This window comes from Electrophorus electricus, chromosome 7 (assembly GCF_013358815.1).
Source record: "Electrophorus electricus isolate fEleEle1 chromosome 7, fEleEle1.pri, whole genome shotgun sequence".
In the NCBI taxonomy this organism is placed as follows: domain Eukaryota; kingdom Metazoa; phylum Chordata; class Actinopteri; order Gymnotiformes; family Gymnotidae; genus Electrophorus; species Electrophorus electricus.
The window spans coordinates 28,408,058-28,426,332 of record NC_049541.1 but is presented as its reverse complement, the minus strand read 5'-3'; the positions used below and the strand labels follow the sequence as shown (position 1 = coordinate 28,426,332).

General features: G+C 43.0%; 1 protein-coding gene across 2 annotated transcripts in view; it reads right to left on the bottom strand.

Annotated features, from left to right (window-relative positions):
• Positions 1 to 17,710, bottom strand: part of sept4b (septin 4b) — a 38,428-nt gene extending 20,718 nt beyond the window's left edge. Inside the window, exons 1-2 of one of the 2 annotated variants that reach the window (XM_035528460.1) lie at positions 17,485 to 17,710; positions 12,613 to 12,620 (exon numbers count right to left, since the gene is read on the bottom strand). In XM_035528460.1, coding sequence (XP_035384353.1) covers positions 12,613 to 12,620; positions 17,485 to 17,536 — 60 coding nt within the window. In that variant the 5' untranslated portion in view covers positions 17,537 to 17,710. Of the gene's footprint in view, positions 1 to 12,612; positions 12,621 to 17,484 lie in introns of those variants that run through there. The other variant, XM_035528458.1, reaches the window with a different exon arrangement.
• Between the last annotated feature and the right edge of the window lie 565 nt (positions 17,711 to 18,275).

The following is an 18,275-nucleotide window of genomic DNA, read 5'->3' as shown; positions in this document are numbered from 1 at the left end:
TGAGTGTTTCCTTCTGAGTTTTTTTTTTTTTTTTCATTAAAAACCATTCCCAGGGTAAAATCTTTCTAAACTTCTTTGACGTTGAGTGCTTTTTGTTATTCTCTCACACAGCTGCAGACAGGCAGAGGGTGGGACTCTGTCCATTGTGTAAGTCTTCCATCTGTAGGTCTTATTTGTGTTTCCGTGTGTTTGAAGTTCATTCATTCAAAAAACCCCAAAAACAAACAGAGGAGAGGGTTGGGAAACAAAAGTGTGTTCTTCTAGCCATAAGATCTCATAAGATAGCAATATGTTTTTGGAAAAACACACCCACACACACAGAGACCCCCCCCCCCCCCACACACAGACACAATCCTAATTAGACATGATCTTCTATGAGTTCACACTCCTCATGATATTTCAACAGTACTGGAGTCGAACTAGCCAACATTTATTGGCGTGGAACAGATCAGATGCATATTCACATGCCCCTGTGCTACGTTAGCCTGTTCCTGTAAGTCAGTAGATTCACCATGTCAGACTGGTTGTTGGGTTTTCGTAAGTGGACATGCTTGTGTGCCTGCAGGCATGTGTGCGTGCAGGCATGTAGCTGTACAGGCCTGTGTGCGTGCAGGGATGTAGCTGTACAGGTGTGTATGTGTGCTTGTGGGCATGTGTGTGTGCAGGCATGTGTGCGCGCTTGTGTGCGTGTGCATGCAGGTGTTTGTGCGTGCAGGCTTACAGAGATGAGAAACATGGAGTCACACAGAGATGTCACGGTTTGCAGAATTCATAGTTCCAGGTGCGAGTCAGCCAATAACCAGAGCAGTGTGACAGAAGCCAAATACACAATGGAAACACACAATGGAAAGACCAGCATAGTGTGGAGCCAACAGCAGGCACCACAGTTTACATATCTAAGCACCCCACTGAAAGACCAGCACTGTGGTCAGCTAAACACCCTACTGAAAGACCAGTACTGTGATCAGCTAAACACCCTACTGAAAGACCAGTACTGTGATCAGCTAAATACCCTAAAGAAAGACCAGTACTGTGGTCAGCTAAACACCATACTGAAAAGACTATGTGTCTGTTTCTCACCTCTGAGACCATCATCATGAACACAGGAGTTCTCCAGAGCTGTGTGTTAAGCCCTCTGTTGTTCACCCTGATGACTCATGATTGTTGTGCCAAGTACAACTTGAATCACATCATCAAGTTTGCAGATGATACCATGGTAGTGGGCCTCATCAGCAATGAAGACGACTCGGCATACAAAGAGGAAGTATATCAACTCGTCATCTGGTGCAACAATAACAACCTGTCACTGAATGTCAACAAGACAAAGGAAATCATTGTCGACTTCAGGAGGAAGCACATGGTACATACTCCACTCACAATCCATGATACTGCCATAGAGTTAGTGAGAAGCATCAAGTTTCTAGGGGTGCACATTACAGATCATCTGACATGGACTATACACACCACTTCCCTCATCAAAAAGGCACAGCAGCGCCTTCACTTCCTGCAAAGGATGAGGACAGCAAATCTTCCATCTCCTATCCTCTATCCTCTGTTCTATAGAGTTCGAGTTCAAGTTTGGTTTATTTGTCACGTACATAGTCATACATGGTATAACTCGCAGTGAAATGATTTTGTGAGTGCTCTGTCCAAACTGAGGAAAAGAAACAGGGGTACATAAGGAAATATATATATACAAAAATACAAAAAATATATAACAATGTATGTACAGTATATGCATAATATGTATATATACACAATGTACAATTCCAGTTTACAAATTTACAGATTTACAGTCACATGGTGGTGCTGGTCCCCACAGTTTATCAGTTGCCCTGATTCAGGGCCCAAAAGGCCTGTGGCAAGAAGCTCCTCTTCAGTCTCTCTGTATTGGTCTTCAGGGAACAAAAGCGCTTCCCTGACCCCAACAGAGAGAAGAGCCTATTGTTGGGATGGGTGGGGTCCTTCACAATCCTCCTGGCCTTGGTCTGGCACCGCTTGTAATAGATGGTCTGCAGGTCAGGAAGTTCCGTATGACTGATGCGCCCTGCTGAACACACCACCCTCTGGAGTGCTTGTCTGTCCTGCTTGGTGCTGTTCCCAAACCAGATTGTGATGTTCCCCGTGAGGATGCGCTCGATAGTGTAGGTGTAGAAGTTCCACAGTACCTTGGAGGGCAGTCTGAATCTCTTAGGCATCTGAGGTGGTAAAGACGCTGATGAGCCTTCTTTGCCAAGGAGTTGGTGTGGTGGGACCAGGACAAGTCCTGAGAGATGTGAATTCCAAGGTACCTGAAACTGTCTATGCTCTCCACCATGGTTCCATTGATCCTCACAGATTGGTAGTGCCGCTCCTGCTTCTTGCTGCAGTCCACAATCAGCTCCTTTGTCTTGCTGACGTTTAGGGGGAGATTATTTCCCTGGCACCAGTTTTCCAGGTGTTTAATCTCCTCCAGGTAGGCCTTCTCATCGTTGTCCGAGATCAGGCCCATGACGACAGTATCGTCAGCGAACTTCATAATGATGGTGGAGCTGGAAGTGGCTGCGCAGTCGTAGGTGTACAGTGAGTAGAGCAGGGAGCTTAGGACACAACCCTGAGGATCTCCAGTGCTGAGGGTGAGGGTGGATGCCCACCCATACTAATTGTGGTCTGTCTGTTAGGAAGTTGGAGATCCAGTCGCACAGGGATGTATGCAGTCCTAGATCCTCCAACTTAGTAGTAAGTAGGGAGGGGATGATAGTGTTAAATGCTGAACTGTAGTCGACAAACAGCATTTTAACATAATTAACCCTCCCTTTGTCCAGGTGGGTCAGTGTAGAGGCCCCATAGAGAGCATTCTGACCAGCAGCCTCCCAGTCTGGTATGGCAGCTGCACCGCCTCAGACCAGAAATCTCTCCAGAGAGTGGTGAGGACAGCAGAGAAAATTATCAGAACCTCACTTCCATCCATACAAGGTCTATACCTGTCACGCTGCCTCAGCAGAGCCTCCAAGATGGTCAGGGATCCCACCCATCCCGACCATAGACTGTTCAGCCTTCTGCCCTCTGGTAAACGTTACCACTGCATGCGGTGCAAGACTGCCAGATTTAACAAGAGCTTCTTCCCACAGGCCATTAGACTTCTCAACTCCCTTTAACAATACACACCACATTTATTTTATTTTACTTTATACCTAGAAACATAGAACTATTATGATCACTATTTATAACCCACACCCCCATCTTCATATGTAGCTACTTTGTGCAATAATTATAATGTTCTCTCTGTGAGCACCTTATCAACATTTTCCAGTGCTAAGTTACAATACCGGTTACACTGTGCAATAATCACTGGAACAATGTGAATAGTTTCTATATACAATGTGCAGTATTGTATTCCTATGTGCAATAATATGTGTATACTTGTACTATATATATATTTTTTTATATATTTATTTTGTATTTATACTGTCATGTCTCGTGCACTTACCTTTATGTATAGTGTATATTTGCACATCGGCGTTTGGAGAAACGCAACCTCGTTCAGCTATGCACTACTTGTATTTGTTGTATAGTCTGAATGACAATAAAGTGACTTTGACTTCTCCATTTTCATGCCTTAATACATTAAATTCTGCACACCTCCATCAAAGGCATGCTTGTGCATTTTGGAATTTATCTAATTTAATGCACTTATAGTTTCTGGAGTCTTCAAACCTGCATCTTTTACTGGCCAAATATCTGGTCCTTCATTGGAAAAGGCTGATAACAGCTGTGAGAAACATCAGCTTGTTGTGGTTCTGTAAAATATCACCTGTACATTCACTACTATTTTGGACCACACAACCCTTCTTCTCACATCCCTTACTGAAATAATGAAGTGATCTCATGAATGAAGCTCACGTGGTGTTCTGTGTAAGACTGGCTGCCACTGACATATGCGTGGAGATCATGAGGCTCACAGGAGTCTGTATGGTTTTCTGAGCTATGCAGTACATACACAAATGGAAGCCTAACCCCAATCCTAACCCCAATCCCAATCCTAACCCAAATCCTAACCCTAACCCCAATCTTATCCCTAACCCCAATCCTAAAGATAACCCTAATCCTAACCCCAATCCTAATCCTATCCCTAATCCTAATCCCAATCCTAACCCTAAACCTAATCCTAACCCTAATCCCAATACTAACCCCAATCCTAAACCTAACCCCAATCCCAATCCTAACCCTAACCCCAATCTCAGTCATAACCCCAATCCTAAACCTAACCCTAATCCTAGACCTAACCCTAATCCTAACCCTAACCCTAACCCCAATCCTAACCCTAACCCCAATTTTAACCCCAATCCTAACCATAATCCGCCTGCAGAAGACAGTCACCCTGAGGCACCTTCATGCCATTACACCTTCAGCATGTCAGTAAGGGTGTCCAGGTAGGAAGGTAACATGATTACCAGCTAAAAGCTCTGAGAACAATTATTTGTCCAGACCAGCAAATTAAACTTATGCAACCTCCTTAAACCTCTGGAATTAAAAAAACAAACAAAAAAAAGATAGAAAGCTTCTGCAGTTTTAGGTAATAGAAAGTACATATTAAGCAGTGCCTGAATGACAGAGGAATCTAAAAGTGAGATTATGGTTAAGATAAGCAGGGGATGTAGAATCCCAGTCAGTTACCGTCCGGCAATAAATCAGTCATAGTTACTTTTATGGTTATCATGGTTACCTTTATTTTATTATTATGCAGATGCTGTAATTGGCCAAAGATGACCTGGGGTGGCCCAAGCATAAGTGGGTCACTTTCAGAGTTTGGACCTGGTTAACATCATTCATAAACCCAGGAAGACAAAGATCTGCCATCCTCACTGAGACCAAATGGCCCTTACAACAGGAAGAATGCAGGGACTGCTGTGTATCTGTACTGTAGCTGAGCTGGCACTGTTTGGACTCAGTTTGTGGTAAATTTCTGTGGTAAAGGAATTCAGCTCTGCCTGGCAGCACTGAAACAATTTCAGTCTGGATAAAAACAGGATAAAAAGCAAAACAGCAACAGTAAAACCTTTTTCCGCACACTCAGGCTAGACAGGAACCTTTTACTTTATCTGAAAAACAGCCTGAATTTCCTCCCATCAGTAACAGTGGGGAAAGTGTCTTTTGGAAATGGTCCTCGTCTGTCTGGTGGGATCATCTGCTGACCCATTAGGGCACTATACTGTTGCTGATTCCCAAATAACAACTATGAGCAGGTGTCATGTTTGACCAACGCAGTCTTAATTCCCACATTAGTTTTGTAACCCCTGTGTGTTCTTTACAGGCCTAAAGGTGATGAGCTTTGCAAGATGTCACTGTGACTTGAAGAGGGGTGAATATGTTGGTGTTTTAGACTGAGAGCCTATGTTGATGTTCTGTTGGTTGATGTTTCTTCACATGGCCGTGCTACAGGCAAGCAAGCTTGTCTAACCATTCTGACACAGCAGCCCTGCTGAACCTCCTCTGTGTGCTGGCTGTGAGCAAGAGGCAGATGTCTAAGACAGTTGATGAATGGGGCAGGAGAACACTGACACAGAACTACGCAGTGTGGTTTTCCAGACTGAACCACTGGCCACTGGACCACTGACAACTATGTTTATTTGAGAGGCGAGATATGTTTCCACAGGCATATTCAACATTTAACCTTTTAACCTAAAGTAAACAGCATGTATTTGAAAGACCTCAGTGAGACTGGGATTGCTTCTCTTTCCACAACAGGCTCTTTTGGCATTTTCACTTAAGTATAACCACATTCATAATTTACTTTTTTTGGGGGGTGGGGGGAATTTTCAGTTCCAGATCATGGTTGTAATAATGTACAACCTAACTGGGGAAACATATATCTTTACACTCTCTGATAAAACATCTAATTTCTAAAACATCTAACATCTAAAGCATTTTAATATAGCATGGTCATGGACATCTATCAGGTATTTCCAAAACACTACCACTACCACACTCTCATGACTGGCGTCAGCTCGCTAATGGTTGTTGTGGTCATATAACCCTGTCAGGACTGGCTAATGGCCACTGTGGTCAGAAACCCTGTCAGGACCGGCTGACAGGCACTGTGGTCAGATAACCCTGTCCAGTGTTAGTGAAAAGCCTAACTCTAACCCCTTTCTCAAACGCACAGAGACCCCAAAGCAAATTGACCACCAGAATCACTACCAAGATTCAACCAACAACAGTTAACTGATGAGTGTGAAATAAAAAAAAACACATCATACAGAAAGAAAATTTGGATATTAAAATATGAACCCCTTGGGCCAACAAAAAGATCTAAATGAATTGTTCACATTGGATAATGTTTTATCACAGAAACGGGTAAATGAGAAACTGTAGGTGCTACTGGTAACACTACTCCTGTTCCAGCTCTTACTGAAAGGGCTTCATTATGGCTGAAGCCACCAAACAACCCAACACCAAACACCAAACAGCCTAACACCAAACACGAAATGGCTGTCAGCCTGCTGGAGCAATTTTTTTGTACTATGGAAAAATATATAATTTTTTACCAAGCCTTGCTACTGAACAATACAGAAAGGTCTTCCAGACAAAATAAAAGTCATGAGGACTGAGGAACGTTTCTCTCCCGTTTAGTTTTGTTTGGTGTCTTTTCACAGGTTTTGGAGTCTCCAGGTTTGTAAATCATATGCTTGTATATCATATGCTCATATAATGTAATCATTATTATACATTGTACAATAGTATGTTAATAAAATACATTATATTACAATAATATCACTCTTTACTATCCTATGAAAAATACCTCTGCTACCATGTATATGGTAGCACCACATTGCCTTCTATGTTTCCTATTAAAAACAGCAAACAAATAAGCTTATAGAAAATCTCTCTAAACGACAATTCAGCATAACGTGCTTTTGTCCTCACAAACAGGCCAATTCACTCTTGTGCTATGCCAAGAGTTCTTCTGGGAACATTCCAGAGCTCCTGCTCTAGTTTCTACAGAAACATGTGTGAGCGAAGCTCTCGATCAGCCAGAACCCTGAGAAATATCAACAAAAAACACTCAGCCAGATCCTTTTAGATGTTATTGTACAACTGGAACTTCCTGTGTGGTTAAAATACATAAATATCTTTTGTTTTGGGTCAGTTACAGTACTGTCGGTCTCTCAGTTCCACACAAGAATCCCAACCGTGAAGTCATGTGACACTGTGCTTTGTTTAGGAATTCATGTGTTCCACATCCATTGTCTTTGCTCAGTTATGTAGCTAACACAACACTGTGGAATTTCATCCATACTGCAGCTCTCTCCCATCAACCGTAGCTGCAAGGAGCCGACATGCTGCTACCAGTGCAGTGGAGAGCTCAGATTCATCACTAAACTACTGTGATTTTGCACATCATTGTTAGTGAGATGAAACTGGTTTAGATGCGAGAAAGCCAGAACAGACTCACAGCTATAAATACGCTGAAACTCCCAGCAGTAACTGGTTCAGTGAGTCTGCCAGGACTGTGGTGAGAATGTAGTCGACACACTTCTGACGTGTTTCTCACATCACATTCATAATGCTCATTTACACAGTATGAGAGCTGGATTCAGGCATGCTCTCTGTACACATGCTCCACGATAAAGCACACTACGAAGTTACTGTGAAGTATTGTTGAGTTTGAAGAAGTGTCCATGTAAAGCCAAAGTGAGACCAGACATGGTTTATATTTTTCTTATATTTTATGTTTTCTTACAATTAAGGTCATATTTGAGAAGAAAACACTGGACCTGACTCAGCTTTGCCATGGAGAGCAAGTCTCTTTACTGTCTGTGGTGTCCTCAGATTGTGTGATGTCTGTGAGGAGAGAGAGACAATGACATGCAAGCACATGCACACACAAGGGTGTATGTCCTCAGGAAACATTGTCTCCCGAGTGCTGAAGATGTAGGTGGAGTGATGCTTGCTACTTTATTTTGATGTCCAGGGCCTTATGAGGAAGAGAGTGATGGACTTCCTCTCCAAGCATGGCCCTACACTGCTGTTCTCTGCAGGCAGCCATGTCTTAGCACAACACCAAGCAAGTGTAAAACTGTACCCTCCCCTCATTAATAAGTGAACACAGCACTGGGCCCCTGTGATCATGTACACCAGCACACACAAGCAGTCAGAGTAGCAGGTGCTCGCTTGGGAACAGACTGATACCACGCAAGGAAAAACACTACAGCCGTTGACACTGCAGTATGTTTGGTTGTATCTGAGCTTTTCAGGATGAATACAAGCTGTACTTCCTGAACCACTGAGCTTACAGTAACTGGAGAGAGCATATCTACTGCTCTGATTAAGGGCAGTTGTTGTGTGATCTTACCATTTGGCTTTAGTCATTTGTCCAGGCACACCAGTGTAACTGAATTAGGGCTCCAGTTCCAGTCAAGTGCACCCGTGGTCTGGATCCATTTAAATCTCCAGACTGCCATATGAAATGTGGCCTCCAAGTTCTAATATAGGCTTGTTTGTCTTGGCTGCTCTGTCTTTGTGTCTAGGGTTAGGCTTAGAGTCAGGGTTAGCCCTTATGGTTAAGGTTAAGCCTAACCCTGTGTGTGTAGTTCTAAAGTCTCTTTCACTTTGATATGACTGGAAACCTCCAGCACAGATGGAGCTCCCCTTTAACCAGGTAAGGTGATGTGTCCAGTGATGGTGAAAGGCGCATCCACACAGTCTTTATTAGGCCAAAGAGCAGGTAACTGAGCAGGTAACACAAATGTGTGTAACAAGGTTGTGTAACATGATCTGGGAACAGAGCTGCTCGGCGGGGGGGTGCCCCTGTCCTTTGATCCTCCAATGAAAGGCACATGTTGGGGCCCTACATTATAGCTCATCTACCTCTACACACACACACACACACACACACACACACACACACACCACTTATTTTAAAGTGATTTTCCACTAAACTTTACGACTGAAGATAAATATGGCCATGTCAAACTTTTGTTTCACAAAGAGACAAAAAGTGCGCACATTTGCATGGTAAGCATGTATGCACATGCACACACACAAACACACACACACAATTCCTTTTAAACAGGTGAACTGAATGAAACTAGATGTTTCTCTTTCCTCCCTGAACAGGAACCATCTGTAATGGTTTTAGTACAGGTCAGAGACGCCTTCAGCCCACAGTCAGCACAAATGTAGCTGCGATTAAATCAGACAATAATCCGTCTTATATGAACTACAGAGTGAGTTTATGGGTCATCACAATTATTCATCTTGATCCAACAACGCTGAATCTCAAACACACTGATTGTGTAAGTCTGACTAAAAACGAAGGGGAATCAAGCTTGATGAGAGATCTCTGCCATAACTACAGATATGTGATCATTCAGTCAGTGAGTGTTTACAGACGACAGAAGTACATGTTTCTGTTTGGCTGGTTTGGCATGTCAAACATGTTTGAGCACTATTTATTTATTTATTTGTTTATTTATTTATGTCCATGAAAAAAGATTCTTAGTCCTTAGAGGAAGGCAGGCTAGCCAAAGTACTGGGGACCAGGTGCATTTTATAGGTTATTTTGGTGTGTTTGTGTGTGTATGCATCTATGCGTGGGTCCGTGTTTGTGTGTGTGTGTGTGTGTGTGTGTGTGTGTGCGTGTGTATGTCTGTGTGTATGTCTCTGTGTCAGTCTCTATGTCTGTATGTGTGTGTGTGCGTGTGTCTGTGTGTATGTCTCTGTGTCAGTCTCTATGTCTGTATGTGTGTGTGTGTGTGTGTGTGTGTGTGTGTAAGAAGAATGAGAGGTGTCTGATGTGATGGTTGGCTCGGGTTGCCAGACACACAGTGTGTCATCTGTGATCATGTGACCTGTGATCATGTGAGCTGCACAGCTGGTTCCTGTGCTTTCAAAGCTTCTGAAAGGCAGTTTCCTATTTATTTCCTATTTTCCTATTTTACTGTTTCATAGCCATTGGCTGAGACACAGATACTGCTGAGAGAGAGAGAGAGAGAGAGAGAGAGAGAGAGAGAGAGAGAGAGAGAGAGAGAGACAGAGAGAGAATGATAGAGAGAGAAAATGGTCTGGACAGCACGGGTTCATATTCTAGGCTCAGTGAAGATGCATGAAAAAGGAAATTGCACCATAATGTCATCATACGCACTATACGAACATCATCATACATGGTATATGAACGTCATCATACATGGTATACGAACGCCATCATACATGGTATACGAACGTCATCATACATGGTATACGAACGCCATCATACATGGTATATGGTATGACTTAACCTTCATCTCACTGTACTGCCTGACTGTTGTGAAGACTAATCATAGCAATGCCAATCAAAACTTCAGAGCGGTTTAACTTCACCGTGAATTCACGGAGTACGTTCACCTAGCTTGCTTCCATGCTTGCTTGCTTATTGCCTGTATTGATTTCTTTCATTCCATCTATTGATTGTCTTAGATGTTTAACTCAGACTCTTCACTCCAGCTCCTCCTCACACACTAGAGTTCCAGGTTTTACACAGTAAATGCTTGAGACGTACAAGTTGGTTACCTCTTAAAAGCTACAAATCTGATATCAAACAAACATTAAAAAAAAAAACAAGTGAATTATCTGAATCACTGGCAGACATTTACTCACATGTTCTACTTGTGATGATTTTTCCCTTCCATGTTGAAGGACTAGTTTGACCAAAATGAGTTTATCATTTTAAAGGCATGTGAATGCTTGAAAGCTGGTACCATGTTCTCATTTGCACGAGGAGATTTGTTATTTATAATTATTAATTAATCTTATTACTGGCCATATTATGCATGCGCTTCTGCTTAATGAAGGAGGTAAGAGAGCAAAATATGACCTGCTGTCACACTTTATTAAAACTGTGGAACACGCGCCATGAGTGTCACACCAATAATTCACCAATAAATAACCTCTCCACATAAATATGAACCTCTCCACACTACATTTTAAAACCTCTCTATATCAATATAAACCTTTCTACATAAATATTACATTTTGAAAAAGAAATACCTGAAATATCTGGTAGGGAGAAAAAGTAGGTACCTAAAGTTCTCTTAAGCTGTATTATGCATAAATTCTGTTTAGAAATGAAATCAGAAAACATTTGCTGTTGAATCATATTTCTGCAGGGCAGACCTGTGCTTTGGACACACACTCTGACCTGTGCACATATTTGCCTGGCCTGAGGTGACAGTGAAGCCCCTCATCTTCTATGACCCCTGGGGTCAATAACTCCAGGTGACCTTTATTTCTCACAAATGGACAGCCTGTGTTAGCGTGGTTAAGCACGAGCACTTTGCTGACAAGAGAAATCTGAACATCGTCATCAACCACCATACTGTGTCACAGGCCTCCCACTGCTCTCTGAAAACTTCAAATGGCCCTGAATTAAAGGTTAAAGGTAAGAGGTAAAAGGTAAGAGACACAAGGTAGAAATTGTGAAATGAGTGGGAAAAAAAGTAACAAACAAACAAACAGACAGACAAACTGACACATCCACAGGCAGCCCAACTCAACTAATGGCCTCATAATGTCTAACTTTAGCTGAGATAGCAACCTCGTGTTAAAGTGACACAGCTGAGCACACAGGACGTGGTACTTTCAGACATCTTGGAGGATGGAGACTTAAATGAGAGTGCCTGTGGTTAAGAGTGAGGTCACCATCTGTGGGCTGCTTGACTGCACCCATGTTGTTTGTGCCCTGTCCCACCGTAGCGAGAGGGAGGAAACCACAGGACTAGGGTTACACACATGCACGCGCACACACATGCACGCGCACACACACACACACACACACACACACACACACACACACACACACACGCATAAACACACACTGCGTACACACTACGCACACACACACCCCCACACACACCCTTAAGCAAAAGGGTGCCAGTGATAAAGTATAGCCTAATGCTGTCTTTCAAAACTAAATCTCAAGTAAATATGTATGACATATGTCACTTAGCACTTTGGACAATAGCATGTAGTTTTACAATCAAGCACCTTCACTTTCACAAAAAGGTAAAAGATTCTGATGTTATTTTAAGCATGAAAGTCAAACAAGTCCCTGTGAAAGCCTTTAAATCCTAGTTCTTCCAGTTTAGCCACTCTGTTTGGCAACACCCTCCATGAGCTCAAACACAGATGCAGGACACACCAACATGAGAACACAGCAGGGACAGCCTGCTGTGTCTGATCCCAGATCAGACTCAGGTTCAGTCTATCCATCTGGCCTTGAACTAGGGGTCTGCATAACACTGTTCTCAGTACTGACTCCCCTTGACATCAGACTGGACTAACTCTCTCAGTCAACAGTGAAAGAGAAGAAGTTCAGCTCAGCTCTTCAGAGGGAAGCTGAAGGCCATATCGCAAATCCTCAAAGAACCTCAGGTGTGGTGAACACACACACACCACAGGTGTGGCACCTGCATTGTTTTATGAAACAAGACCAGCTGGGTTCACCAAAAACCAAACCCATCTATGAAGAGCAGCGTGAAGAATGAGACCAATGCCGAAGGCAATGTTGGAGGAATGAGAGCGAGTCTGCTGTTCATGAGAGACACACACCACTACACCACCAGATGGCTGAAACACATAAGAACAGCGGCTTACCTCATCATCTGTCCACAGTGAGGAATCGGGTACACGATGGTGTAGCCATCAAACCAACACGCACCAAGGACATATGGGATAAAGATGGGGGTAAGGAGAGACAGAAATAAGTTCAAACTTATCATTCAACTTTTTATTCAATTCATTCATGCCAATAAGACACACATTTTTGTACCTTTTTTTCTTTTAATAACTGTACTTCAATGCTGCGAAATTTTCTGATCTCAGATTCCTGATCTCAGATTTCTGTCCTTAGATTTCTTATCTCAGACATGCTGTGTAAGGTGTAGCTTATAAACAGGAAAGCCCTTTTCACAGAGTGGTTTGATTCATCTACAACAGGAGAGCCAATAATTATGCAGGGAACTTGGTAAACCAGTTGTTCACACCTCAGTATCTATTTTAAACTGTAGATGTGGAATGCAAACACATGAGTGAGTGAAAGTCAGTGTGAGGGAGCACAAGGCATAAGAGATGTGATATCTCTGAACTGTGTGCTCCTGCGTGCACACGGCGTGGAGATGTAATGTAATGTATCTGGAAGTGTATCTGTGTGCACTATGTAATGAGTCTGTGGTCTCCAGTTCCACATTTATACCGTAAGCCAGTCACAGAATTCCAACCAAGCCATGCAGTCATGTGTAAGGCTTCACAAGCAGAGCTCGGACGTTCCTAACAATCCGTCTGTTGAAGTGTCCTGGACAAGTGCACACACAGAAGGACGAGGCAGAGGTTTGGGCACAGATACACAGATGCAGTATCCTGATAGGATTAGTTTTCATTTGCAGATAATTCAGATGTGAACTCTTCTGAATGGCAGCCATGCGGCTCAGACAGCATCTAGACATCGATTTGTGCCACTTTGCTGCAATTCTCCAGCTCGCTGACTACAAAACAAGCGAAGAGCAACAGTCCAGCAACGTGAACTTCCCAAAAGTTAGGATGATTCATTCACCTTTCACAGGTGTGTGTGTGTGTGTGTGTGTGTGTGTCACTCTCACTCTCTCTCTCTCTCTCTCTCTCTCTCTCTCTCTCTCTCTCTCTCTATATATATATATATATATATATATATATATATATATATATATATATATATACACATACACACACACACACAGTATACATACGCACATGGTTATTGCAAATATGAACTGTACATTGAACTGGCTACAGTATGAGAGGAGTTTATTAGTTTAATAAGGCTGGTCATGTCTGATAATATAGAAAACAATGACAGTTTGGCAACCAGGCTTACTGAATACTACTGTGACCAATTCCTTGGCAAGTTACTGACTGTATAGTAAATGCCCATTTTCTCCTCAGAAGTGAGAATACAGAAGAGGCGTAGCAATATCTTGGGTCAGAACCAGTCTGTTTCATTGGTCAGAACCAGTTATCCAGTCTGTTTCATTGGTCAAAACCAGTTATCCAGTCTGTTTCATGGGTCGGAACCAGTTACCCAGTCTGTTTCATGGGTCGGAACCAGTTACCCAGTCTGTTTCATGGCTCATATCCAGGTATTCAGTCTGTTTCATCGGTCAAAACCAGTTATCCAGTCTGTTTCATCGTTCAAAACCAGTTATCAGGCCTGTTTCATTGGTCAAAACCAGCAACCCAGACAGAGAGAGAAAAAGAGAAATAGAGAGGCGTTATTGTTAGTGGACCACGCCACAGCACAGTGATAGCTACAGGACCGGATGGTTACTTTAAAATGTATTCTGTTACAGATTAACTAAACTCACTCAGGATCATGTGTTACAGATTACCTAATCTGCCTCAAGATCCTGTTATAGATTATCTAAACTCCCTCAAGATCACGTTATAGATGACCTAATCACCCTCAATATCCTGTGTTACAGATTACCAAAACTCGTTCAACCCCTTCACTCGATCAAAACCATTTAAAGTGGGCAATCCTTTTAAGATGTTATATGATCCTGTTAGCCTGTTAGTAGCCAAGAAGTTATACTGCATCATTAAAACCATGACCCCAGTGACCTACACTATTAAACCATGACTCTAGTAACCTATATTATTAAACCATGACCCCAGTGACCTATATTATTAAACCATGACCCAGTGACCTACACTATTGAACCATACAATCACCACCATGGGACACAAATCCTATTAAAACATTTCACCATGTATTCTGTAGGGACCTGAGAAAAGCACAAATATGTCATGCAGGGCAGAGTTGGGTGATGATGATGCCGTGGAAACAGTTAATAAATCACAATTCATACCAATACATTTATATGAACATTTGAATTTGAGTGGGGAGGAGAGGGAGAGGGAGAGAGAGGGAGAGAGAGGGAGAGAGAGAGAGAGAGAGAGAGAGAGAGAGAGAGAGAGCGAGAGATGCAGATGGGTACTCAGTAGGTTTACTCAGTAGCTTCTTTATACTTGTCCACCTGCAGGGTTAATCTGAATCCTCTGCAAGTGTGGCCAGCACCATCGTGGAAGTGTTGTTAGTCACAGCAGATAACCCAGAGTGTGACGTATAACCTAGAGTGTGACGTATAACCCAGGGTGTAATGTATAACCCAGAGTGTGACGTATAACCGAGGGTGTAACGTATAACCCAGAGTGTGACGTATAACCCAGAGTGTGATGTATAACCCAGAGTGTGACGTACACAGAGAAGGTCACATGACCATATCATCTTTAGTGGTCAAAAAGCATCTTTTCAGGGAGGAAACAAATATAATAATAATAATAATAATAATAATAATAATAATGCATACTTTAATCTGGGATTGGTTTCCTATTTCTGACACTGAAAACTGCTCCTGTATTTTGGATGGTCTTGTAGATGACATGGTAATATTTCAGTGGGTGTGTTAATAAGCCTTTTTAAAAAGGATCAGTGTTACACATTTTTCACCATGACTATATTTCTACTGCCCATGATGGAGATGGCTGTGGTGTATTCAGACATGTTTGACTGGCACTGACCCTTCGTGAGCGATTCATTCATGTGCTTAATGAAAGGAGTTCACTAGAACGTGAGAAAAGTGCCACTGAGGTCACTGAATCTGAGGTCAATCTTAATCTAATATTCACAGTGATTTGCTCAGTACATCACATGGCTCACGTAGTTTGATTTCTTATGAATGAAGTTGACAAAAGCACCATCCTCTGTCCCCAAACTTTGTCATGTTGACTCCTGACACCCTGCTGTCATCACACATGGTTGTTCACTGCTCATGTGCAGTCTGGATCTTTCCCAAGAATGTTCCAATCCAGAGAGTCTTCTTGGGCTGGTCTCTCTTACGCAGTGATTCACATGAAGCAGTAGGTCGGTCTCACCCTGCACGACGCCCATTGTCCTGACTGAGCACTGGGGCCCAGCCAAACAGTCGCTGCAGTGTAAAACTACTTCAAACAGTCACTGCAGTGTAAAACTACATCAAAGTCCCTCGGTGCCCCTCAGCCCTGTAGAGTGGAGGGTTTGTCTGTTACTTGAAACAGGTGGGGAGAAGGCAGACAGGGAGCTCCACACTACTGATGTAGTTCATGGTGTGCAGGTTTTTGCATGTATACCCTTCACACAGTAAATAAAGGATACCATGCCAGAAAATGAAAATATATATACTTATCCATCACTGTTGTGTGACGGTCTCAACTCTGTGCATCTAAGCATTAAACCAAACAGGCAGGCAGCCTCTCTGACCAAGTAAGAAAAGCAAGTCTGTGTACAGACAGGTGCCATGTCCTCTCCAGCTGTGAGGAGGGCATCACTGTCCATCCGCTGGGAGTGCCGTGGACACCTCTCTGAAAGACTGGACAGTCAGGCAGACCTAGAGCAGACTGAGCAGCTGGTCAGTCCGGCAGATCTAGAGCAGACTGAGCAGCTGGTCAGTCCGGCAGATCTAGAGCAGACTGAGCAGCTGGTCAGTCCGGCAGATCTAGAGCAGACAGAGCAGCTGGTCAGTCAGGCAGACCTAGAGCAGACAGAGCAGCTGGTCAGTCAGGCAGATCTAGAGCAGACAGAGCAGCTGGTCAGTCAGGCAGATCTAGAGCAGACAGAGAGGCTGGACACTTCCAGTCTTGTTTATTAGTTCCAACATAATATTGTTGATGGCAGCACAGCCTGGTCTCAACTATTTCTTCTAATCCTACTTCTATTCCCTAACAAGCCCTAAAGCCTAACAGCCCTAACCACTAACCCTAAACCACAAGCCCAAATTTTAGTTATTGAGTCATATGCAAATACAAATACATAATCATTACTGCACACTTAATGCCTGCAGAATATTCTTTTAGTTATTAATTTATTTTTAAGGCGATTTGAAACACTAAATGAAAAGTCGCCTCCAAAAATGCAGTGTCCCCTGTGTAAATACACAACTATGAGAGATCATGACTGTGGCCTTATTCTGGATCTCTGGTGGGAATTGTGCCTACGTAGGCTATTGCATTTTTTCTTCAACAAAAAAAAGTCATCTGTATTCTATATATAGTAAAATATGGCAAAAGCCATATCTCTATAACCACTGTACTATAGTCCAGAGAAGGGTATTATTCAGTCATATATTTAGGCGACTGGAGCCTATATGGGTTGAGAATATGTCTTTTTCCAGTCGAATATTACTTTACAATTACGTGCCGCTAAGGTTAATGTTATTGTAACCTCCAAGGTTTTTAAAATATGACAAAGTAACATGTGCCGATCATGTCGCTGAAACAATGAATGAAAAAGAATGAAAAGGCGTTGTAGTGTCCGGCGCGGCACGGGCCCCGGGACGGCTGCGCATTTCACACAGGGTACGAGGCACGCGCACAATGCCCCGTGTCGCGTGGAAACTACAGCAGTATCTTGAACTGAAGGCTTGTATGACATCGTTTCGCAATAAACGCAGTACTCACCGTAGCTGAACGGAGCAGTCCTGAGGCGGTTGTTCACGGGCGAATTTTCCATTTGAAAGCCTGTTTAAACAGCTCGCTTATCGAGTGTTCGTGCTCGTTTGGAGCTTGGAGCAATATCCCCGTGCAGAAGTATGGCGAGCAGCACCAGACGGGATTAAGCTGCGTGTCCGACCTATTAGATCGCGCACAAACGCAGCCGCTTCCTGCGACGTCGCTCCGATGCTGAGTGTGTGCATGCAGACTGCAAGGAGCATTTTAAACGCAGATGCACGCGGCATTGGCGGAGCGCAGTGACGTCATAGCCCCCGGATAAAAACAACTGCACATGGATGCGCAGAGCGCATGGGCCATCATTATATCGTTGTCTGTCGCTGTAATAGCCTAACGGATTTATTTAACAGGTGATATATAACAGAATATTCAATTTTAACAGAACAAAAATCAAATCGCAAAAAACTCTGCTTTTCCGATTAGAAGCACGTCACTAAGCCTGCCAGCACGCATTAGTCTCATGTTTATGGCGCTCTTTCCAGCGATCCCGCCTTTCACTCTACATGTTTTTATTTACCGTAGACAGATTTAATTCCACAAATTTTAAGACTAAAGTCGCCTCTCTTCATTCCCTGATAATATGCACACTTTACATCTGTTCAACAGATATTTATTACAACTGCAAACCCTACCAGGGTAGGTCACCGGAGCAGAGGTCACGCATCAGGGTATGTGCACTCTGGGAGCTGGAATTCTGTCCCCCTGTATTGTGCAGGACTGGCGTCTAATTCACTTAGTAA